This window comes from Bos javanicus, chromosome 12 (genome assembly GCF_032452875.1).
Source record: "Bos javanicus breed banteng chromosome 12, ARS-OSU_banteng_1.0, whole genome shotgun sequence".
Lineage (NCBI taxonomy): Eukaryota > Metazoa > Chordata > Mammalia > Artiodactyla > Bovidae > Bos > Bos javanicus.
This window is the reverse complement of record NC_083879.1, coordinates 87,301,880-87,326,232: the sequence shown is the minus strand read 5'-3', so window position 1 is coordinate 87,326,232 and position 24,353 is coordinate 87,301,880. Positions and strand designations below refer to the sequence as shown.

The following is a 24,353-nucleotide window of genomic DNA, read 5'->3' as shown; positions in this document are numbered from 1 at the left end:
GGCTTTTACATACTTACAAGGAGCTACGCTGGCCACCAGACTCCGTAGCCCTGTAGGCACTTGGAGAGAGCAGACGGGAGCCCGGGGGCTGTGGCTCCCTCACCAGGTCCTGCCCCTGTGCGCGGGGAGGGCTGAGAAGGGCTGTCTCTGCAGGACGAGGGTCTGGGGCTCCTGCAGCTGGTCACATGTGGTTACAGAGTTTGGCCTGTAGCTGAACTGAGGACCAGCCTACGTAGTAGGACAGAGCAAAGGTCCCGCGCTTCGTGGACACGGCAAATCTGAGGCCCCGGCTCACCGCTGGGCGTCTTCCCAGGGGCAGGTGAGGGCAGCAGCCGAGGTCAGAGCCCCTTGGAGGTGAGCCCGTGGATGTGGGGGCCGGGCCGGCTGGACCAGCGACGGCCTCTTGGGGTGTAGACCACGCTGCTGGCCCTGCAGGGCAGTGGGCTTCCTGGTCTGGGCTGAAGCTGGTGGAGCTGCAGAGACCACCCATGGCCCTTAGGAGGCCTGCCCCTCTGCTGGGTCAGGCTGGAGACCAGCCCTCTGCGGGGCTGGGTCTTTCTGGCTGTGACCGCCTGGAGTGTGCGTGGAGCGTGGCCAGCAGCGGCCAGGAACCACGGCCTGACACCTTAATAAGAGACGGGTTTGCTGCTTCAGCGCTGGTTTATCACGGGCTTTTAGGTGCCGCCTTTTATGTCTGTCAGTAAATTCAGCATTCAGAGATGATACTTGGCACAGATTTGCCGTCTGGATCAACCCACCAGCAGACAGTCACTCTGGGTGAACAGGATACGTTTTGGAGTCGTGGTTAACAGGAGGGACGCATTTGATAATGTGACTTATTTGGCTCTTAGAATGAAACCAGTTTACTTTCCTTTTTCTTTGCAGGCATTTATCCATCCATTCATTTATCAAATAATCACCACCTACTGAATACCAGGCATGACTTTGCCTTCTTAGGTAAACAGCTCCACACATAAAAAAAAAACCACATCTCTCTTCTCACTTGAGGGACGAAAAGGCCCCATAACTTGTAGTCAGGAAGAAACCGACCTCCAGCCTTTGGCATAAGTGACGCCTGTGGAAGAGACATCATCTGCTGTGGTGTGGCTGGGACCCACCCCTGCCCCCGTGGCCCTGGCGGGGCCCCCACATGCAGGGCCCGGCAGACAACGTGGCCAGATGGGGTGCCGGCCTCCTCCCCGCCCTCCTGGCCTGAGTCACTTGTTAACACTGGCTTCGGCGCCTGGCTGGTCTCTGATGCCATCGTCATAGCAACCAGGACGTTTCTGTAGCTGTGGGGGTGGGGCGGGGGGTGGGAGGCCATGTTCATCGTCTCACAGTTTTAACTGGTTGTTCAGAGAAGGCATTTCCATCTCTTCTGTTCTTGAAGAGAAGTGTCAACTGCTGCTGCTTGTGTTTTGAGGATCTTAGAAGAATAAACAGGAAAAATCCCTGTCCTGTGTTTTCCACTAGAGGCCAGCTCCAGTAAGACTTTAAAAAAAAAGATTTAATTCTACTTTTAAGAAACACAAGCACTTGCAGCCAAATATCTCATTTCTTGCCAAAAAAAAGAATTCCAACAGGAAGTGCAGTCACACCCTAGCAGTGTCAGCAGGGAAGTCGGAGTGGTTTCGGGGGAAGGCTTGTGAGCATCAGTCCGGGAAGCGGGCAGGAAGTCGATGGGCCCCTTCGGATGCGGCTCGTCACGGTCTGCGTGCACCTGTGTGAGCACACGCGAGTGTTTGCCTCTGCCAGGAGCGCATGGAAAATCTGTCTCTAGACACTGCATGACGGGGCTGGAAGCTGCATGGAATCACGTGCCCTTCTCAGCTTGTCTGTGTTTCTATGCCCAGCTGCCGTGGAGTGGCCTGGTGTCCAGGGCCTTGCAGTATTGAGGTGTCATGGGGGTAATCGTAGGAAAACATTCATTGGTTACTTCTTTTTCTTCACCATCTGAGAGTCACTGATGATTCCCTGACGATTCCCGCAGGAAAACCCCGCAGAAGCTTTTGAGTTAGAGGAACCTGGGGTGTGTGTCCTCACGCCTCATGGTTGGGAAGCTGAGGCTCCAAGGGGAGGCCTGGGGTCCCAGGCAGGTGCGGCAGGTCCCCAGAGTGCAGCAGCTGTGTGTGTTCAGGTTGCAGCCAGGGCTGCTGGGAAGCCTCAGAACACTCGATTTATTGGCACAGAAAACATCCACTCGGTTATTGCATGGCTTCTTTAACGTGTTGCTTTGCTCCGTCCCAAGTGATGACATTAATGAAAAGCTTGAAATAGAGGCTTCGGGCTCGCAAACTCGCCTCTGCCCTTCAGAGACTGCAGCAGGAAGCTGCAAACTGCGTGTTTCCCCGAGAGCAGAGTCAAGCACGTTCGTGGGGTGGAGGTGTGGCCGTTCTGGGTGCCGAGCGCCGAGGAACTTCTGCTCTGGTTTCAGTTTGGTTTCTGTTGTTGTTGTTTTTCCTTCAGCTTTTACCAGGGGCGGGGGTGCGGCCCTGGGTGGTGCTGGCAGGTGTCGCCGCGCCGGGACTGCCCCCTCCCTGCCCCTGTGTCTGGGGCCCTCAGACCCCCAGCTGGGGAACAGGAGGCCCCTGGGGGGCAGGAGCTCTTTGAGGGGGTTCCTTCCTTCTGACCTGGGAGGAGAAGCCCCCTCTGCTCTCGCTTGGTCCACAAGCAGAGGGCCCACGGTGGCCCGCAGCGAGCTCGCCCCGGCTCCTGGCAGAGGGCCCGGCAGCTGTGACTTTGCCGGCGGTCTCCAGTCAGACCCGGGGTCACAGGCGCCGTGGGCCTCCCAACGCGCAGAGAGGGGCACGGGCGCAGCTGGTCCCCTGGACGTCTCCTCGCTGGCGTTGTTGTTTGTGCGTGCGTGCCGAGGTACTTCAGTCGTTTCCGACTCTTTGTGAACCTTGGTTATTACCCCAGCTTTGACCTAATAGTATCAAATTAATCAGAATAAACAGAGAGCTGGGGATTAATAGATAAGCAAGTGTCAGCCTCGGGAAAGAAGGGGATGCTGCGTCAGGCCAGGACATGGGTGAGCCTTGAGGACACGGCATTGAGTGACATGAGCCGGGCCCAGAAGGACAAGCACAGTGACCCCACTCCTGTGAGGCCCCTGGGGTCGCCACGGCCACAGAGACCGAAGCCAGGAGCAGGCTGCAGGAGCGGAAATGGGGCTTGTTGTCTCATGGGAGAAGGGTTTCAGTGTTCTGAGATGAAAGGGTTCTTGAGGTCGATTGTGCAAGCGTGCTGTAGTTAACGAGGGTGCCGCTGAGCTGTATGCTTAAAGGGGAGTGAGAGGATACTTTAAATTTCTGTGTATCTTACCATAATTTAAGGTCTTCCCTGGTGGCTCAGATGGTAAAGAATCTGCCTGCAGTGCAGGAGACGCAGGTTTAATCCCTGGGTTGGGAAGATCCCCTGCAGAAGTAAATGGCTACCTACTCCAATATTCTTGCCTGGAGAATTCCACGGACAGAGGAGCCTGGTGGGCTACAGTCTATGTGGTCGCAAAGAGTCAGACACGACTGAGGGATTAACACACACCATGATTTAAACATTAAAAATATTAAAGGGGCTAATCACTGACCCAACGGACATGAGTTTGCGTAAACTCCAGGAATTGGCGATGGACAGGGAGGCCTGGCGTGCCGCAGTCCATGGCATTGCAGAGTTGGACACGACTGAGTGACTGAACTGAACTGACTAAATGTGGGTAAAAGGAAACAATCCTTAATTTCTGGGCTGATGGATTCCTGCTTTTACAGGATCCATTGTTTTAGAGGGTTATGCATGTCACCTTCTTGTAACAGTGCAAACAGTTTTTCCTTCAGCACCTTGACTGGTGGTGATGAGAAAACGTACAGAATATGCAGAAGTGAGCAGGCGCCTTGCTGTGGAATAAACCCATTATTGGGAAAGATGTCTCAGATTAACTAGGAGACTAAATAATTCCATGCTAAATGGATGATTTACATTTGCTTTTAGGTGAAGCCAAAAATCTTCCCACATACCCGGGGCCAAACAAGATGCGTGATTGTTACTGCACAGTGAACCTCGACCAGGAGGAGGTTTTCAGGACCAAAGTCGTGGAGAAATCACTCTGGTATGTCTGCTGCTGCTCTGTTTGAGGCTGATAATCTCTGACCTTCCATCTCCTTGTCTCTTGGCTCACTGGGCAGTTATGAGCTGATGGTCCCTGAATGCTCCTAGTGTCCAGGACTGGGTGGGAGGACAGAGCAGAGGCTGTCTGTCTGCTGGGAGGTGGGTAGGAACGTCCTAAGTCCAGATGAACTGGTGCAACAGGATCGTGGATTTCAGAGCATAAACATTTGGGAAGCTTTTTTACCATCTTCCTTTTCCTAAGGAGGCTCAAGATGAGTGTAGAAATCACTGCCCACAGAGGTCAGAGGCCTCGAGAACGCTTGCCGATGGAATTCGAGGTGTGGGGATCAGGTGAGAAAAGGAGAGTTCAGGCCTCGAGACAGAGGAGTTTGCAGCAAAAGAAACAGGTCAGCTTGTATAGGAATCCCCGGAGAGCCTGTTCAAGCCCGATTGGTTCCAGTTGGTTCCAGTGGGCTGTGATTCGAATTTCCCACCAGCTCCAGGCCCCCTGGCCCCGACCCCACCCTAGGAACCCCACCCTATGGACCCCACCCTAGGGACCCCACCCTAGGGTAGGAACTGTAGCATCTGTGGTCACAGCATGCTGGGGGCGGTGCCTTGCTGCCTGGCAGGTGGGTGGGGCTGGGATGTGGGTCTGGGAGAAACACAGAGCCGGGTGGGGTCTCGACCAGCACAAGCTAGGCTCTGGCTGCGGCCCCGCCCTCGGCTTAGGACTGTGGGTTGTCTGGGTCCATCCACAGAGCTATTTTGGGTTTGAGAACATTTTTAGCAGATGAATTATATCCTTGCTTATTGCTGCTTCTAAGTGGGAACAAACAGCACGTTCTGATGACTTAATGAACTTAAGTTTTAGAAACCGTTAAGATCTCCTGCCCCCGAAACATGGAGACACTTCCCTTTACCATCTGCCCTGTCTCTGCCCACACTAGCAGGGCGGCTCCCAAGGTCCTGTGTTATTTCAGTCCACACTTCGCATCCTCTGAAGTGATTTGTTGAAGCAAAACGAGAAGACTGAGGAGTTTGTCAAGACTCTAGTGTGGCTTTGGGATAACCTGCAAGGGTTATTTCTGTGAGCTCCCCAGGAGAGGAGTCCTTCTGTGTTTAAATAGTCCCTGTTAGAGGATCATAAACCTGGAGAATTAGCATCGATTCCTGTGAAACTGGGCTCCCTGCAGACCTGCTGGGTGAGGGTCTCTGGGAAGCGACTCTGTTGAGGAACCTCTGCCTCAGGTGAGGGCAAGAAGTGAGGACCATTCCTAAAAATATTTCTTACGAGTTTAGAAATAGAAACCATACTTTCTGGTTGTGGTGGCACAAGACACTGTGCTCTGGGGGCAGAGAGGGGAGACTGTGGGCTGCACATAAGCCGGGGTGTAGTGGTGTTGTCAGCGGGGGGGTGGGGGGAGCGGGGCGGGCGGCCAGAACCAGGGCAGCCCTGGAGGCTGTCCCAGGGGCCGGCCCTCCAGGGGGCCCGGGTAACTCCAGAGGGGCTGGGTAACTCCAGGGGGGGCGGTTAACTCCAGGGGGGCCGGATAACTACAGGAGGGCCTGGGTAACTCCAGGGGGACCGGGTAGCTCCAGGGGGGGCCAGGTACCTCCAGGGGGGCTGGGTAATTCCAGGGGGGCCAGGTAACTACAGGAGGGCCTGGGTAACTCCATGGGGGCCGGGTAGCTCCAGGGGGGCCAGGTACCTCCAGGAGGGCCGGGTAACTCCAGGAGGGCCTGGGTAATTCCAGGAGGGTCAGATAGCTCAGGAGGGCCCAGAGCACACGCTCTTTCTGACCCTCACTCCCCATTCATGCTTTCCACACAGGCAGTGTTAATATGCTAACTTTTAAGGTTAATGTATTCATTAGCTCAACTAATATTTATTGAGTGCTTATCTAATATACAAGATAAGGCCAGGAGTGCTGAAAGCAGAAAGTTAAAGCTGACAGCAAATAGACAAATTTGCACAAAATAATTCCAAGAGCCTACAAAAATATGAAACAATAAGCAAATGGGACCTAGCTAAATGTAAACACTTTTGTATAGTTGTTTCCTTTTTTAAGGAAACCATAAACAAGATGAAAAGACAACCTATGGAATTAGAGAAAGTATATGCAAATGACACTACTGACAAATGATTAAGGTCCAAAATATATAAATAGCTCATACAGCTTAATGTCAAAAAACCAAACAACCCAATCAGAAAATGGGCCGAAGACCTAGACATTTCTCCAAAGACATACAGAGAGCCAGCAGGCACATGAAAAGATGTTCAGCATTGCTAACTATTAGAGGAAAGCAGATCGAAACTAAACTATGCAAGACACAAGTTTTTTTTAGTTAAAAAACTGAAAACAGAACTACTGTATGATCCAGTAGTCCGAGTCCTGAGTGTACATCCAGAGAAAGCCATCATTCAATAAGATGCACGCATGCCAGTGTTCACTGCAGCACTGTTTACAGTAGCAAGAACATGCAAAGAACCTCAAGTGCGTCAACAGATGAATAGAGAAGGTGTGTATACACACACACACGATGAAATACTACTTGGCCGTAAAAAAGAATGAAATAATGCCATTTGCAGAAACATGGATGGACCTAGAAATGGTCACACTAAGTAAAGTGAGTCAGACAGAAAATAATATCGTACAGTACTGCTGACATGTGGAATCTAAAAGAAAAAATACAAATGAACTTACTTACAAACCAGAAATAGACAGACATAGAAAACAAACTGATGGTTACCAAAGGGTATAGTGGGGGAGGGGAGAGGGGTTAACATATGCGCACCACTATATATAAAATAGATAAACAGCAAAGACCTCTTGTAAGCACAGAGAACTATATTCAATATCTTGCAATAGCCTATAATGGAAGAAAATCTGACAAAGAATGTGTGTGTGTGGGGGGGACCACTTTGCTGTGAACCTGAAACACGTTGTCAACCGAGTATGCTTCAGTTTAAAAACTGGTTTATAATATGACTATGTTTAGTGTTGAGGCGAAAACCTTATTCACACTGGTGGGGGCCACGCTGCTCCCTGGACCTTGACTACAGTGTGAGGGCGAGAGCAAGGAACCTGCCTGTAAAGGAAGCCAGCGAGGGGGACAGCCTCCACTTGGCGCCAAACACTCGCAAGCAGAGCTGGCTCTTGTGAGTGTGCAACCTGAATCCATACCACACTCTGTGGTCTAGAAACCACAGTCCATGCACATGTATTAATGCAGTCCAGGGTTAGTGGTTTGTAACACCTGCCGAGGCAATGATGAGCCAGTCGAAAGCAAACCCAGTCTTCTTCAATCTAGGTCTCAAGATTCTCCAGTATAGCATTCCAGGGAACTTGTGCTCAGAGGAGAAAAGGCACAGAGAACACAGGAATAAAGCATCACGTGCATTTCCCAAGATAAACAGTAGACAGCAGAATTAGACTTGCAGAGTTCACAGAATGTCAGCTAACAAAGGTTAGTGAACACAGAGTAGTGAGAGACAAGATCGTAAACAGCAGCAGGATAAGAAGTGATGAGGAGCACCTGAACCCCTGTGAAAAGTTCAAATAGAATGTCCAGAAATGAAGATCCCCAAAATTGATATGAAAAACTCAGTGAATGAGTTAAATAGCTGATTAGACATAGCCGAAGGGAAAATTGGTAAACTGAAGGTATTACATTTGAAAGATACCCAGAGACATAAAGGGATGAAAGGGGTGAGAGAGGGTTAGAGACACAGAAGGTGGAGGGGTTGCTGGACACACCCCGTGGAAATTCCTAAGGCCAGAAGCCACTGAAAGGTCACAGGAAGGAGGCGGCGTCTGGATGCCGCTCAGCCCTTGAGGGGCCACATCTGAGGGCAGCGCCCAGAGGCACAGGCCCAGACTCAGACGGTGGCTGTGAGGGAGGGGAGCGCGCCCGCGAGGCCAGGAGGGCGTCGCCCCTGGGACAGGCCACTGACGCGGACGGGCTCTGGGGCTCAGCCTTGCCCCCCGAGGCGGCTGCGTGCCTTGCTGTGTCGTGGCCCTAACTCCCAAATCTCCTCCAGTAACCACCTTGGTGTTTGGTTGTTTGTTTGATAAAGTTGCTGTAGAATCAAAGAGCCCTGGTCTGGTCTTAACCCGACAGCCCGCAGGGTCTGGCGCCCCATCCAGGGGAGGTATCAGAGGGAGCTCGGCCGCCTGGGCGGGTCAGCCCACCCAGTGTGCTCTGTCCTTCCACAGCCTGACGTGCAGCTGGAGCGTGAGGAGTGGAGCGAAGACACTCACCCCTTCCCTCCTTTCCCTGGCTTCAGGCTGGGCCTGCCTGTGCGGCAGCCCCCACACCCTGGGGCTGCCGGATGCTGCCCACCCACGCCCTGGCTCACGGCTCCTGCCTTCCCTCCTGCATGTCTGGTGCAGGACCCGTGCTCACATGTCCTCGGGGACTCGCAGGGTCAGATGCCTCAGGGAGAACCAGCCTCTGTCCACCCCAGGCCACCTCCAGCAGGTGATTTGGGAATGGTTACCGTTCTCCCAAAAGCAGCATCTTCCTGATGTTGCAAGTGGACTGGTTCACATTTAACTTCTTACAGCCATACTTTTTAATCATTTAAATGACAAGTCATCACTTCTTTACCTTTGATTTAAATGTTAAGGCTCTGTGAACCTGGGTCGTCAGGGTTGGGGCTGGATGGCTCCCTGCTCGGGGCCATGGTGCGCCTGCGAGGCATCCTGGGGTCCCCGGGCTGGGGCAGATGGGGCTGAAGTCTGCCCCTGGAGGAACCCATCACCTTATCCAGTAAAAGGAGCATGTTGACGCCATGGGCACACACACACAAAGTGAAACAGAGCTCTTGAGGGGCTTCCCTCATAGCTCAGTTGGTAAAGAATCTGCCTGCAATGCAGGAGACCTCGGTTTGATCCCTGGGAAGCTCCCCTGGAGAAGGAAAGGCAACCCACTCCAGTATTCTGGCCTGGAGAACTCCATGAACTGTGTAGTCCCTGGGGTTGCAAAGAGTCGGCCACGACTGAGCGACTTTGACTTTCACTTCAGTGCTGGGTTGGTCTAGTCCTCTGCAGGAGTATTGCACGAAGTGGCCGCTCTTCATTTCCATTGGTCCACATAAGTGATCGTGTTGAGGGTGACACTGTCTGCTGCTCCCCGGGGCGGGTCGGAAGGGGCTCCTGCTCCAACCCTCGCCTCCCCCAGGGGCGGCTCTGTTAGGTGTCCCGTGCCTCCTGCCCGGACGCCCCCATCCCTCCAGGCCTCGGCCGCGTGACTGTTTGGCTCTGCAGCCCTGGCCCGGGCCCTGCCGAGTGCAAGGCGGGCACGTCCTGCCCCCTTGTTGGGTTGTGTCTGTCAAGCAAGGAAGGCAGGTTACAAAGTTGCGTTCATAGTAAGATGCCTTTTTGCTTAAACCTTGGGATGCTCTAAAAATTATCTGGAGTGTGAGGACCTAAAGGCCAGTGTGGCTATTATTTCTGAGCAGTGGGATCACAGTGGCGGTTTGTTCTTTTGTTTGTAGGTATTGTCCTTTTACGTAATTAGAAGTTACTTAAATAACCGCTTTCTGGACCGCAGGGAGGAGGAGCTAGCGCATCGATTGGGCTGTAATTACAGAATCTCGGTCTGCCGCTCTTGCCAAGATCTTTCCCGAATGAAAGGCTGTTCCCTAGCCGGTGGACGCGAGCTTCCGGTTTGCAGTCAGAGGGAGCGTGAGGGTCAGTGACTTGAGAGGGTCCTTCTGTTCCTTCCGAGAGATGCAAATTGCTCGGAAAATAGAGCTTTGTGTGATGGGAGTGACTAGACCCAGAAGGGCCTCTGCAGTCTTCCGAGGGAGAAGCTGTTTGGGGTTAGGGTGTGACGGGGGAGAGGAAGTCTGTGGTTTGAGGGGAAAGACGTCATTTTCTCAGATGTTTTTAATGAAAACCAAGTTGTTGACTAGAAAACACCAACTGACATTATGAGACTGTACAAATAGTATCTTCTTTGCTTGCATTTTTCTCTCTAATTTCTCAAGTTAAAGCTTAAAATATTTTTGACATAAATGCAGGTCTCAGGTCCACACGTTCCATACCACCTAGAGTGGGTGCACCCCCACAGTCCTGGGGGCTCTGAGAGGACCCCCCACAGTCCCAGGGGCTCTGAGAGGACCCCCCCACAGTCCTAGGGGGCTCTGAGGGGACCCTCCCCCCACAGTCCTGGGGGGCTCTGAGAGGACCCTCCCCCCACAGTCCCAGGGGCTCTGAGAGGACCCCCCCCACAGTCCTAGGGGGCTCTGAGGGGACCCTCCCCCCACAGTCCCGGGGGGCTCTGAGAGGACCCCCCCACAGTCCTGGGAGGCTCTGAGGGGACCCTCCCTTCACAGTCCTGGGGGCTCTGAGGGGGACCCCCCACAGTCCTAGGGGTTTTGAGAGGATCCCCCCACAGTTGCAGGGGCTCTGAGGGGGACCTTCCCCCCATAGTCCCAGGGGCTCTCAGGGGGACCCTCTTCCCACAGTCCTGGGGCCCTGATGGGGACCCCTCCCCCCATAGTCCTGGGGCTGTCTGGTCCAGGGCGGGCCTGCAGCTCAGAGCATCCCCCCAGCCCTGTCTCCATCCTCCCTGAGCCCCTTAGTCTCAGGATGGGGGGCTTCTCTCTGAGCTCCCAGATGCCCTGCTGACCACAGTGTCCAGGCCCTGGCCAGGCCGGGACCCTGCAGGAGAGACCATGGGTGGACCCCGTGCACCCCTCTGAGGAGTCAGTCCCTCCCTGTGGGCCTGCGGGCTGGGCAGTCTAGGGGTCGGGTTAATGGGACCCCCCTGGGTTCCCCCAGGGCTTCCCAGGCTGCCGCCCCCTCACCCCCAGGGGTCTCACCGACACCCTCCTTCCCTCAGGGCCTTTCTGAAGCTTCTGGGATCTGGTGGCTTCAGTTGCTTTAGGAAATGTGGCCTAAAAGGACAGTCTAGGTGTGACTTGTTGGTGAGAACACATGATTTCCCTGGGGAGTGTGGGGTGTGAGCCGGGTAATGAACCCCACGTGAGCAGGGGCTTCCAGGCAGGAAGACAGTCCGGGAGGGGAGAGGAGCTGCCCTGGCCACGGGCCCTGCCCACAGTCTCATGCAGATGTGAGCAGCGGCCGGAGGGATGCTGCTGACTGTCCACGTCCTTGTGTGGATGGAGCGGCTTTCTCTCCGGAAGCCGGCCCGTCCTGCGCTCTGGCCGTGACCCCCAACTGGGGGAACCTGAGCTTCTGGAGAGGATCTGGGAGCCTCAAACAGAAGCTGTCGTAATGCACACTCGCAGGCACCAAGGGCCATGCTGCCTGGCGATTTTAAAGGAGTTTAAAACCGTTTAGAGGAAGTGCAAGAGGGACTCCAAAGAAGCTAGAAGGGGTTTCTGCTGCTTCTGGGAGCTGAGCGAGATCATGCCCGGGGCTGGCCGGGCCTCCCAGCCCTGGGGCAGCCTGCGGGTGGGGTGAGACTACCGCCCTGTAGCACTGGCCCTGTGGATGTCGTCACCTCCATTCTTGACTCTTCTCCTGTAGATGCTTGGATACAGTGTTTGGCTTAATGAATTTCACTCCAGATTTTAGGGAATGGTTTAACCAATGCGTGATTATCAGCCAGACGCTGAGCTGTTTAATCTGGCTGGTGCCCTTTTTGGAGACCTGGCCCTACCTGCCTGGCTTCCGGCTCTCGCTGCTCTGCAGGGTGGTCCTGAGCCCACTTCTGGACCCCTGGGCTCTGTGTGGGCTGCCCTGGGGTGCATCTGGGGCTCATAAGAGGCTCCCCTCTATTCCATGGCTCCCGCCCTCCCCTCCCCCAGACCTGGGAAACGGATGCCTGTGTTTGGACATAGAACAGCACAAAAGGGGAAAACCGGGTTCTTTTTCGAGGCTGGCCCTGGTAGGGGTGGGGCGGTGCCATCCTGGCGCAGTGTTGGGGGGTGGGGGGTGGGAAATGACTCTGCTGGCAGAGGGAGGTGGTTGCGCATCTGGGCTCAGGGAAAGGGGAATCTGCTTTTGAACTTCTCCCTATAATTAGCAAGGAAGGCAGTCTGGCTGACCTCAGGGCTGCCGGTATTAAACCCTCGTCATACAGTGGTAGTTCAGGCCAACTGTCCCTGGGCTGCACGTTCCCTCTATCTGGAGAAGCCTGCAACAGTGCCTCTATGACCCACGTGCAGAGATGCCCGGGCAAAGGTGCCAAGCAGGGGGCTCGGGCTGCGTGGCCTCTGGGGCCCAGAGAGGAGAGACAGTCTGACAGGCACGTGAGGAGGTCTCACCCTGCTCCCCACCGTCCACAGCTTCCTGTATTTTGGAAAAATGCTCCCAACTCTGTCCCCACGAAGAGACACTGTGGGCTTCCCTTTGACCAAGAGGGAGTGGCCTGGGTCCATGATGGCCCAACCTTGTGCTCACCCCTGAGGACTGATCCCCCTGGGATGACACCCCAGGACTGACGACACCCCGGCCCCGGTACCCCAGGACTGGGGGCATGGCTCACAGAGTCTAACCCTGTCCCTCTGTCTCTGTCTAGCCCTTTCTATGGAGAGGACTTCTACTGCGAGATTCCGCGGAGTTTCCGTCACCTGTCCTTTTACATTTTTGATCGAGATGTTTTCCGGAGGGATTCCATCATAGGTAGGTCCCTACCAACCAACCAGGTGTATTCTTCATTTTCTCTGCCTCTTCTGAATGGGGACTTGTTCTGGAGGAACTGGGACATCTACTGGACACCCCATCTAAGCCAGTGAACTGCACCAGCATCTCGCCTGCCCTTGCTGGCTGTCCCAGGCTGGCCATCAGCGGGTGCAGGGCAATGCCCCATGAGCTCACGGAAACACATCGGAGCCGTCCATCAGGGCTAGAGTGGGGTCCCTGGCCCTGCCCCCAAATGACTCCCAAGGGCTCCTCCAACCACCCCAGCCCCTGCCTATCCCTAACACCCAGCACCCACCTATGGGGGGGCTGTTCTCAAGGTGTTGGGGTGCTCACAGAGGGGTTGAGGTACTCTCAGACTTGTTGGGATGCTCTCATGGGTGTTGGGGTACTCTCAGAGGTGTTAAGGTGCTCTCAGGGGTGTTGGGGTCCTGCAAAGGATGTTGGAGTGCTCTCAGAGGTGTTGGGGTGCTTTCAGGGGTGTTGAGGTGCTCTCCAGCGCGTTGAGGTGCTCTCCGGGGTGTTGGGATGTTCTCAGATATGTTCAGCGGCTCTCAAAGGTCTTGAGGTGCTCTCAGGGGTGTGGGGTGCTCTCAGGGGTGTCGGGGTGCTCTCTGGCGCATTGAGGTGCTCTCCAGGGTGTTGGGGTGCTCTCAGATATGTTCAGCGGCTCTCAGGGGTGTGGGGTGCTCTCAGGGGTGTTGGGGTGCTCTCCGGCACGTTGAGGTGCTCTCCGGGGTGTTGGGGTGCTCTCAGATATGTTCAGCGGCTCTCAGAGGTGTTGAGGTGCTCTCAGGGGTGTGGGGTGCTCTCAGGGGTGTTGGGGTGCTCTCAGAGGTGTTGGGATGCTCTCTGGCACGTTGAGGTGCTCTCCGGGGTGTTGGGGTGCTCTCAGATATGTTCAGCGGCTCTCAGAGGTGTTGAGGTGCTCTCAGGGGTGTGGGGTGCTCTCAGGGGTGTTGGGTGCTCTCAGAGATGTTGGGGTGCTCTCAGGGGGTATTGGGGTGCTCTCAGGGTGTTGAGGTGCTCTCAGAGTTGTTGGGATGCTCTCAGGAGTGTTGGCATGCTCTCAGGGGTGTTGGGGTGCTCTCAGGGGTGTTGGGGTGATCTCAGAGGTGTTGAGGTGCTCTCAGGGGTGTTGGGTGCTTTCAGGGGTGTTGAGGTGCTTTCAGGGGTGTTGGGGTGCTCTCAGGGTGTTGAGGTGCTCTCAGAGTTGTTGGGGTGCTCAGGAGTGTTGGCATGCTCTCAGGGGTGTTGGGGTGCTCTCAGGGGTGTTGAGGTGCTCTCAGGGGTGGTGGGTGCTTTCAGGGGTGTTGAGGTGCTTTCAGGGGTGTTGGGGTGCTCTCAGGGTGTTGAGGTACTCTCAGGGGTGTTGGGTGCTCTCAGAGATGTTAGGGTGCTCTCCAGGGGTTGCGGTACTCTCAGGGGTGTTGAGGTGCTCTCAGGGGTGTTGGGGTGCTCTCAGGGGTGTTGGGGTGTTCTCAGGGGTGTTGGGGTGTTCTCAGGGGTGTTGAGGTGCTCTCAGAGGTGTTGGGTGCTCTCAGAGATGTTAGGGTGCTCTCCAAGGGTTGGGGTACTCTCAGGGGTGTTGAGGTGCTCTCAGGGGTGTTTGGGTGCTCTCAGAGGTGTTGGGGTGCTCTCAGGGGTGTTGGGGTGTTCTCAGAGGTGTTGGGTGCTCTCAGGGATGTTGAGGACTCTCAGAGGTGTTCAGGGGCTCTCGGAGGTGTCAGGGTCCCAGATGCACCAGCATCCTGGAGAGAGCGAGGCCCACCTTAAATGGGGATCAGCCCAGAGCTGCCCGTTTGGTGGGTGCGCCTTTGTCCCAGGAAAGCCCCATCAGTTCCCTTGGCCCCAGAATTAGACCCGAGCCCCCACAACACGGGCTCAGCTGTAGCCTCAGGATCCAGCTGATCGTTGGTGGCCTGGCTGCTCCTAGCGGGCGCAATCTCAGTGCTTGCTCTGGGGCAGAGCAGTTGACTCTGACAGCCCCTGACCCTTCAGTCTCCTGCCCGCCCCTGGGGCGCCCAGCTAGCTCCACTCACCACCCACATATGACCGGTCAAGGGTGTTTGTGTCCAGACTAGTGGCCCTCAGAAAAAGTCTGAAGGCAGTGCTGGCGCTGCGGTCCTTTAAGGAAGCATCTAGCAGAGTTCCCAGCACATGGATCAGAGCTTCTCACACTTGTCAAGATGCAGATGCTGGTTACTGGGTCTGGCCAACAAGTCGCATTCTTGAAAACTGCTGAGTTTTAAGTAGAGGTCACCAGGGTTTGTTTGACAAGTGCATGGCCTGGATCACACAGGAACTCAGGCAATTCATAACTTGACTTGTTTAAGATGGAGCTGTGGTTAGGCTGCCAGCAGGACCTTTAACTCTTGATCCGGAAGGTTTTCCATGTGGGGTAGACAGGGGGCACTTTCATGCCGCTCAGCCTGTGTGCATGGCTACCTTTGCCCTAAGGATGGTGCTCGAACAAACCCTTAGCAGCTGTCAAGCCCTGGTAGTTCCTCCTCGAAGCCAGACATGGGCTCCGGCCTCTACTAAGAGGTGCCTTCGCCTGGTGCCTCCTGACCTGGAGCCCCCTCAGGCCCTTCCCTGGTGCCCGCGTGGCTACCACTGTTGGCCAAGACCCTGGTCAGCAAGGGGCTGCCCCTCGGTGCATGCTACATCCACCGTCACTGTGGGAGCGGCTCTTTTGTGTCCACCGGACCGCACTTCCCGTGGCCTTGGGCTCCCTGCGCGGTGCTGGGGTGTCTCTGTCCAGCTGCTGCTGGACACACCAGGGTTTGTTCAAGGAGGAAAGGGAACAGAGCGATGGGTTTGGAATGTGACGTGTTACCTGATGGAGCAAAATGCGAGGCTGGATGATGAAGCACAAGCTGGAATCAAGTTTACTGGGAGAAGCATCAATAACCTCAGGTATGCAGATAACACCACCCTTATTCCAGAAAGCAAAGAGGAACCAGAGTGCCTCTTAATGAAAGTGAAAGAGGAGAGTGAAAAAGCTGGCTTAAAATTCAGCAGATTCAAAAAACGAAGATCATGGCATTGCGTTCCATCACTTCATGGCAAATAGACGGGCAGACTTTGACAGTGTCAGACTTTATTTCTGGCTCCAAAGTCACTGCAGATGGTGATGCAGCCATGAAATTAAAAGACACTTGCTCCTTGGAAGGAAAGCTGTAACCAATCTAGACAGCATATTAAAAAGCAGAGACATTACTTTGCCAACAAAGTTCCATCTAGTCAAAGCTACGGATTTTCCTGTAGTCATGTATGGGTGTGAGAGTTGGACCATAAAGAAGGTTGAGCACCAGAGAATTGATGCTTTTGAACTGTGGTGTTGGAGAAGACTCTTGAGCATCCCTTGGACTGCAAGGAGATCCAACCCGTCCATCCTAAAGGAAATCAGTCCAGAATATTCATTGGAAGGACTGATGCTGAAGCGGAAACTCCAATACTTTAGTCACCTGATGTGAAGAACTGACTGATTGGGAAAGACCCTGATGCTGGGAAAGATTGAAGGCAGGAGGAGAAGGGGACGACAGAGGACGAGACGGTTGGATGGCATCACCAACTCGATGGACATGAACTTGAGCAAGCTCCGGGAGATGGTGAAGGACAGGGAAGCCTGGCGTGCTGTAGTCCATGTGGTCGCAAAGAGCTGGACATGACTGAGCGAGTTGAACAACAAAAATGTTTATTAATCATTCTGTTTAAGGCACCTGCTATTCTTAAAGATAACTAGCAAAATCATGGTTTAGCAATTCCTGGTGGCTTTAAAATTGGGATGTGTCAGGGTGCAACCAGATTTAGAGTTTTCAAAATCATTCTCACAGCCATAAAAATAAGAGGCTGTCTGATCTCCAGGGGTAATTTAAAGTTATGACTAGCAATTATGTTGTTACCAGGATGAGAAACCACATTCTAGGGTATAAATTTGTGTCACAGAAACGAGCACTGTGTCACCGGCTTCTCACGTCTGCCTGTGATCTGATGGCACGGCCCCCGGTTCTGCCTGTGCAGCCCCCGTGTGGGCCCCCTGGCGGGCTGGGTCCCGGGTGCCCCAGGGCGGGTGCGGAGATGCTCGTGTGAGTAGTGGAGGTCATGCCGGGTCAGGGCCACCGGCTCTGGGAGGGTGGCTGGTGGGGCCCCTCCCACCATCTCCCACCTTTGTCGTGGGAAGGGCGTCCTGCAGCTTCTCTGTGAAAGGCAGGGGTTTGCTGTGAGACCCTGGTCCCCTGGTCCGTAGGCCAGTTTCCTGAGCTGTAGTCTGTGCACTCTGCCTGTCGCAGGGCAGTCTGCTTTTGCCCACTCATCACCAGATGGGGGTGGGGTTGTGTCCAGGTTTTTGTGACTGTGAACAAAGCCGCCCTAAATTTTCTTGTCTAGGTCTTTGTGTTGACAAATGGTTTTATTTCTCTTAGAAAATACCTAGGAGTGAGCTTGCTGGGGCATTCTGTAGGCTTTAGAAGACAGCAGAATTTGCCATCCCGAATAGGCCACTTTGGCATAAGGAATTGTTTGAGCTGAAGGCAGTTGAGAAGAAGCAGACACATGGAAATCTCTCTGCCCTGCAACCCGGGACAACTCTAGACCCCGATCAGCCTGGAGGCGACCCCCGAGGAGCCCACGTAGCAAGCCCTCTGAACCTCTGCTGCTGCTGCTGCTAAGTTGCTTTAGTCGTGTCCGACTCTGTGCAACCCCATAGACGGCAGCCCGCCAGGCTCCGCCATCCCTGGGATTCTCCAGGCAAGAACACCGGAGTGGGCTGCCATTTCCTTCTCCAATGCATGAAAGTGAAAGGTGAAAGTGAAGTCGCTCAGTCGTGTCCGACTCTTAGTGACCCCATGAACTGAAGCCTACCAGGCTCCTCCGTCCATGGGATTTTCCAGGCGAGAGTACTGGAGTGGGCGCCGTTGTCGTCTCCGTCCCCCTGAAGCTCGGACTCCCTGAAGCTCCTCCTCTGTGTCATCACTCCTCTGAAAATCCCTGACCGTTGGCTTTAGGTGGAGATGCTCCGAGTTGCTGCCGCCTCCTGGAGTTACTCATCGCCAGGCTTCCCCTCATGTATCTGAGATACATGTCAATAAACCTGTCTGTTTTTCCCTCGTTAATTTTTCTTTCGTTACAGAGGCCAGAGAACCTGAACGAGAAGGAGAAAGATTTCCATCCCGTCAGTATTTGCCCGTTAGAGACTGACACTGCTTTCCTCATGCGCCGTTTTGAATTCTCTCCAACACTCGTGTCTTTTTTTTCAGTTCATTTTTCCCATCCTAATGTGTGTGTCGTGTCTTACTGTAGTTTTCCTGCTTTTTCATAATGGAGAGTTATTTGGCATCTTTCCATGTGCTTTTTACCGTCTTATCTCTCCTTTGGTAAATTGTTCAGATCTTTGCCCTTTTAGCTGGGCTTTCTTGTTGAGACTTTCAGTTTTTAAACTGTGTTCTGGATACAAGCCCTTTATCAGATGTGCACTTGCAGATATTTCCTTCTAACTTCTGACTTGTCTTCTTATTTTCTTACTAGTGTCTTCTGAAGAGCAAAAGTTTTTAATTTTTATAAACTCCAGTTTATAAAAACTTTTTCATAGTTTATTTTTGGTGTCATATCTAAGAATTCTTTTCCTATTCCAGGGTTGCGAAGATCTTCTGTTTTTTTCTTCTAGAAAGTTTTTGGTTTTAGTTCTTATATTTAGATCTATTTCAAGTATATTTTGCATGTAGCAAGATTTGTTTTTCTCCTTATAGATGTCCAGTTGAATTTCCTTAGCATCTTTTGAGAATCGATTGACTTTACACGCCTGGGTCTAGCTGTGGCTTCTCTGTGTTCTGTTCCCCTGGTGTGCACTCCTTTCCTCACACCAACATCACACTGTCTCAAATCCTGCATCTTCACAATAAGTCTTAAATCGGTCCTGTGAGCTCATCAGCTCTGTCCTTTTCCAAACTTGTTTTGCTATTTTAGGTCCTTTGAATTGTCATTTACATTTGTGATCCACTTCTCAATTTCTAAAATAATTGAGATTACATTGATCTGTAGATTAATTTGGGGAGAATTAACACTTTAAGAAAATTGAGTCTCAGACCCTCCAGCATGGCATGTCTCTCTACGTCCTTGGGTCTTTAATTTCTTTCATCAAGGTTTTGTGGTGTGTTTTCAGCATACACATCTTGCATGCACACACGCTTATGTGTGGGCAGTGTGTGTGTATATGCGTGTGTGTGTGTGTGTATTTATATACATATGCCCCTGTGTTCATGTTTTTGGTGCTGTAGACAAAGATTTCTCTGTAGTTCACCAAAAGCTCAGCCGTAAAACCACCATTTTATGGGTGTGTTAGTGTCTTTGCAATTTCGGTTCCCACTGTCATTGCTTCTGTTCACAAATAGACTTGATTTTTACGTACTCACTTTGTATTCTGTGGTTTTGCTAAACACAGCTACTCTACTAGCTTTTCCTGTAGATTCTGTAAGCAAAGCCTTCTTCCTTCCCTTCAAGTCTGCAGGCCCTTGTTCCTCTCTCTGCCTCCGTGCACCTGCTGGACGCCAGGGGAACAGGAGTGCCGAGAGTGTCTGCCCCGCCTGTCTTGGGGAAGCATCCAGCTGTCCCTCCTTAGTTGCCGTCCTGAAGGTGTCACCCTTGGCTGCCTACCTTCCTGCGCCCTCTGTACCGTCCCTGTCCCCCCGTCACATCCCCCTTCTTGAACTGCCTGACATGCTTCTCTCTTCTGAATAGACCCCAGCAGGTATAGTGCCATCAGGAAATAACACTCGGGGGTTTTAGTGGTGGAAAGGCCGTTGCGCCTTTCCTCCTAAGTGGGTCCTGAGTCTGTTCTCCTGAGTGGATGAGGCCCAGGGGATACAGTGACCTGATGTCACCCAGATCAATCAGCGAATCTATGGATTATGACACGTTGGGCACATTTAAGTGGTTTGCAGGTCAGTGCTCCCCAGGACAGCCTGTGGAAGCACTGCCTCTGACATGTAAAGAGTGCACGTCCATATGTTCTTGACGTGGTCAGCTTCTAGAAGGACAGGCTGGCAGCTGGTGACAGAGGTGACCCCAAGGTGGAACCTGTGTAGCAGGGGAGAGACAAGCTTATTCTTGGCTGTATTTTATATCCTTTTGGATGTTTCAGATTTTATTCTGTGTTTCTGTATTACCCACTTAAATCTGAATTAAGCACTTCCAAAAATAAAGAGTAGTACTGATGTGTAAGTCATAGAAGTCATTTGAGTATTAAATATGTGACTGCTCCCTACTCCAGTAAAAAAAAAACCAGGAAAACACTGTGGTTACTTAAAATCTCAAACTTCAAATGTAGCCCTCCTACCCAGCTGAACTAATTATGGAGTCTGAACATTTCTTTATCCCTTTTCAATGAAATGTGTTGCCCAATTCAGTTCCAAGAAATGTTTGTTTCTTGTGGCTTTATGCACGCAAGACTCAAAGTCATATTCCCATCGGGGAGAAGGGTAGAGTTTTGTAGGAGCCCAGCAGAGAAGCAGCAGTCTTCTCCTGGGGGCTCTGCCTGCTGACAGGTGTCAGAGGTGGGGGAGCCCACGTCAGGCCCTGGCGAGATGCCCCCCAAAACAAGGCGAGGTGGTAGGGGAGGAGCCTGGGGCAGGTCGCTGATGCTGATTGAGGAAGGCCCTCCTGGCTGTGACTTGCGTCCTCTGCTGTCCTGCGGCCTGCACTCTGCGGCAGCCTCTGCTGCTGTGTGCCTTGTGCCCTCTGCCTCCTCGCTGGCATGGGCTCCTCATCCGACTCTGAGTGCCGTGGCCTCAGTGCCCTGTGAGGCCTGTGGTGGGCAGGATTCGGCTCTGCATGGCCAGAGCTGAGCCAGCGAGGTCGACGTGAGCAGGGATTGGTGCTGACCCTTGGAGCCAGGTGTGCTGCGTCCACTGTGCACGTGGACAGAGGCCTGGCCTCGAGCCGCCGCGTGTGACGGTGGGAGGTGAGCGGAGGCCTGTGGTGGACGTGCTGACGTGCTGCGGGGACAGCGGGCAGGGGAACAGGCAGGGGATGGTGCCGCAGCCCCCGGCTCTCGGGATGGCATGTCCCTGTTTCATTTCTAACTTCCTGGCTGTGCCCGGCAGGTGCATCTGTCGATGTCTGGAGTCCAGAGTGTGAAAACTGCAGGGCAGAGACCTTGTCTCACCTTCCTGGGTACTCTGACTGCCCTTGCAAAACTAGACAGAAGACAGACTAACAAGAAGAAACAAGCATTTTCAATTCCTCTTAAAGCGCATGTGGCAGGGAGACACCTCAGCGATGAGGAGGAGCTGGTGACGTGGGCCAGCAGCATAGCTTAGGGAAGGGACGGTGGGTTTTGGAGAAGGGTCAAGACAAAGGAGGGGCTGCGGAGAGTGCGGGACCCTCTGACGCCTCCTCGCTGCTCTGGCTCCACCACCTGTATTGTGGGTGCATGTCCTGAGCCCCCAAGCCCAGCAGCAGGGCGTCCTTCTCCTCAAACCTCCCCCTTCCTGGCGGATGGGACCGGGCCCCAGCGAGGCCACCGGCAGCTCCCAGGGGAGCCAGAGAGGAGGGCGCATCATTGGGGAGCCTGGTGGGATGGCGTCTGGGAGAAGCATGAGGCAGAAAGATGGGAAGGCAAGGCGCCTGACGAGGCAGGAGGCCTGGAGCCTCGCAGGACAGGCTGCCTGTTCAGTGACCGGGCCGCATCAGCGACCTGCCGCTTGCCCCCCCAGACAGCTGCTGGATGAAGCAAGGGGACAGAAGCTTTGGGGACCCGCGAGGCAGGCCTCCCCGTGAGGCTGCCAGTGCTCCTGTCTCGTGGGAGCTGGAACGTATCTTTGCGGAAGCCCGAGATGGAGCCCTCCTCCTTGGAGAGGAGGACTGTGTGTCCTGGGTGAGGGCAGGGCCGGCCCTCCAGCTCTGGGCTCAATAGTGTCGTCTTTGGTGACGAGACTGTGGTCCTGAGTTAGGCTGTGTGTCCTGAGCTCCAAAAGGAAGCAACTGAATTTTAAAAATGTTTAATTTTATGTTGTCCTTTATTGTTCCTATTTCCATATGTGATTTACTGTGTATTTGGGACATGTGTGTACATGTGGATCATGTGCACACACACGTGTACAGGGTGCTCATGTGGCCAGGCTCCCCCTCCCCTCCTCTGGTGGACAGTGTGGTCCCCGTGCTCAAGGCCACGGAGTGTGGGGAGGTGGGCAGCCTGGTGCCCTCTGTCACTACAAGCTGTGGGCACGCATCTGCTAACTGCCCATGCGCTTTCCTGGAAAGAAAAGGGTGAATTAACGATGCGTGATGGTTGTAGATATATATTAAACACTACGATTCTGTACCAGGTAATATACATCACACGCGTGTATTTATGTGTATGTTTTCGCTGACGTTCTGACTCCTCAGTACCAAGCCTGTGTCAGGAACGTAAAGCTGTTGAGAGTGGGCATCCTCAAACTTTGGGACCCTAGGAGTTCCCTGCAGACTTTGTGGAAATGCAGATTCCAGGAGGAACTCCTCTGTAGATCCCTCCACCCTGGAGGCTGCTTTCTCATCTGGAACAAGCCTGGGAACTTGCATTAGGAAGCCCGGCAGCTGTTTGGATGCAGAGGGCCTGTGATCACACGTCGAGAGACACTGACTCGTAGACCCAGGCAGGTGATAACCGGCTCATTCCGCAGGCCTGACAGGAACACGTGTGCACGCATGCTACATAAGCTAAACACACACGTTCACACAGTGTGAACCGACTGTGCGTGCTCCCATGAGGTAGGTGTGCACACGCGTGAGTTCTAAGCGGCAGCTCATACAAGCACACACACACACTAGATGTGCACACATGTGAGTTCCCAGCCATGGCTCATGCAAGCGCACACACTTCCAGGGTATCTGCGGCAAAGTCCTCAGCAGACACCACCCACCACGTGTCACAGCATGGATGCTGGGGCAGGAGGGGCTGTGACATGGCTGCCTTGGGTTCCTGTCCCCTCACCGCATCCCACACCCCGCCCCGGGCCCGGGCAGCACCCCTGGCAGAGCCGCCCCCCCGGATCTGTAAGATTTCCACCAGCTGCCCCTGAGCCACAGTCTGGGTGACACGGGAGGAGGAGCCCGCCCAGGCCCAGGCTGTGTTCGGGTGGACGTGGCACTTCCAAGACAAAAGTGGCCTCTGTGCCCTTACCACATTGTCCGTCTCCCGTCCGAGATGACTGACACTGATGGTGGAGAGCCTGCCGGCCGGGCAGGTCAGGCGGGCAGATCGGCCCCTCGTGACTGGTCTCCCCTGCACTGGTCTTCCAGGAAAGGTGGCCATCCAGAAGGAAGACCTGCAGAAGTACCACAACAGGGACACGTGGTTCCAGCTGCAGCACGTGGATGCTGACTCCGAAGTGCAGGTGAGGCTCATGGAGCCCACGGGTCCAGGTACCTCGGGGTGCAGGAGACCTGACCGTGGCTGGAGAAGCAGATGCAGGATTCTGGCCTTCAGCGGAAACAGGGGTTAGCAGACTGTGCCCTGGGTGTGTCCTCCTGGGTGGTTCCTTTTGTTTGTTCCATCGGTTGCCGTCAGACTTAGTTGTGCAGCTTAAAAATGTAAAATGCAAAAGAACGTAACAGATAATTGAATACAGAAAGAGAATAAGGTGAGAAAACCTAAGGCTGTGGGCCTCTATCTATTGGAGTCGCCCACGATGTCCTGGCTCCCTGCCCCAAGGAGGACCGAAGGGGTGATGAAGGGCCTGTGGCCTGAGCGTCCACAGGGCCCACCTGGTGCCCCAGCCATGTGTTAACTGGGAGTGCCACCTTGACCAGGCCCGGGGCTTCCCCCCAGCAGGGCCGCTGCCTGGGTCCAGGGTCCAGGAGATGCTCGTCGGGGGGCCTGCTTGCATCTTCTCTTCCCTGGTGACCCTGCCTGTGCTCCTGGTCAGCCTGTCCCCGAGCCCAGGCCATGCCTGGTTCCAGGACCAGAGCCTCTGCCAGCAGCGTGGCAGCCCGGGGCCTGCACTGAGCTCAGCAGAGCGTGGCCCTGGTGCTTTGGGCCTCGGCTTCCTCCCCATCACGTGGGATTTTGTAAGCAGCAGGATCACGGACCGAATCCTCTGGGGGGCCCTTGAGCCCTTCCCAGGGGTCAAACAGCAGGGGCACGGACTGAATCCTCTGGGGAGCCCATGAGGCCTTCCCGGGCTCCTGGCCCAGTGTCCACATGCCTCCTCGTGGGCCCAGGGCTTCCACTGAGCTCGGAGCTGTATGCCGGCGCTCAGGATTTCTGCTGTGGACGCCTCGTGACCACTGGGGCCATGCCCAGCCTGTGACAGGGAGATGGCACATGGGCGCGTTGAGACGCCCAGGATGTGGTGAGGGTGCTCACGCTTGGTCAATTCTGACCGAGGCCCCATGTGCTGCAGGAGGCGGAGGGGCCTGTGATCACTCAGAACGGGGGGCGCGGTCCTGACTGTGACGCCGATGCTGGAGGACGACAGCGGCCGCCGCTGCTCGGGTGGCCGGGAGGCCCCTCCGCGGGAGGCAGTCAGACACGCGTGCTACGCGTGCTTTACTCCTGTCCCCGCTGCCTCCGTCCACACTTTCCCGTCACTGCTGTTCTGAAGAGACGCCACCTGCAGCCGCGGCAAGCCCACCGCTCAGTCCCCTGAT

At 54.3% G+C, this 24,353-nt stretch overlaps 1 protein-coding gene across 1 annotated transcript in view; it reads left to right on the top strand.

Annotated features, from left to right (window-relative positions):
- Window positions 1–24,353, top strand: part of RASA3 (RAS p21 protein activator 3) — a 79,812-nt gene that overhangs the window by 27,249 nt on the left and 28,210 nt on the right. Inside the window, exons 2-4 of the mRNA XM_061435478.1 lie at window positions 3,985–4,102; window positions 12,601–12,704; window positions 23,004–23,098. Of these exons, the coding sequence (XP_061291462.1) occupies window positions 3,985–4,102; window positions 12,601–12,704; window positions 23,004–23,098 (317 nt within the window). The remainder of the gene's footprint in view (window positions 1–3,984; window positions 4,103–12,600; window positions 12,705–23,003; window positions 23,099–24,353) is intronic.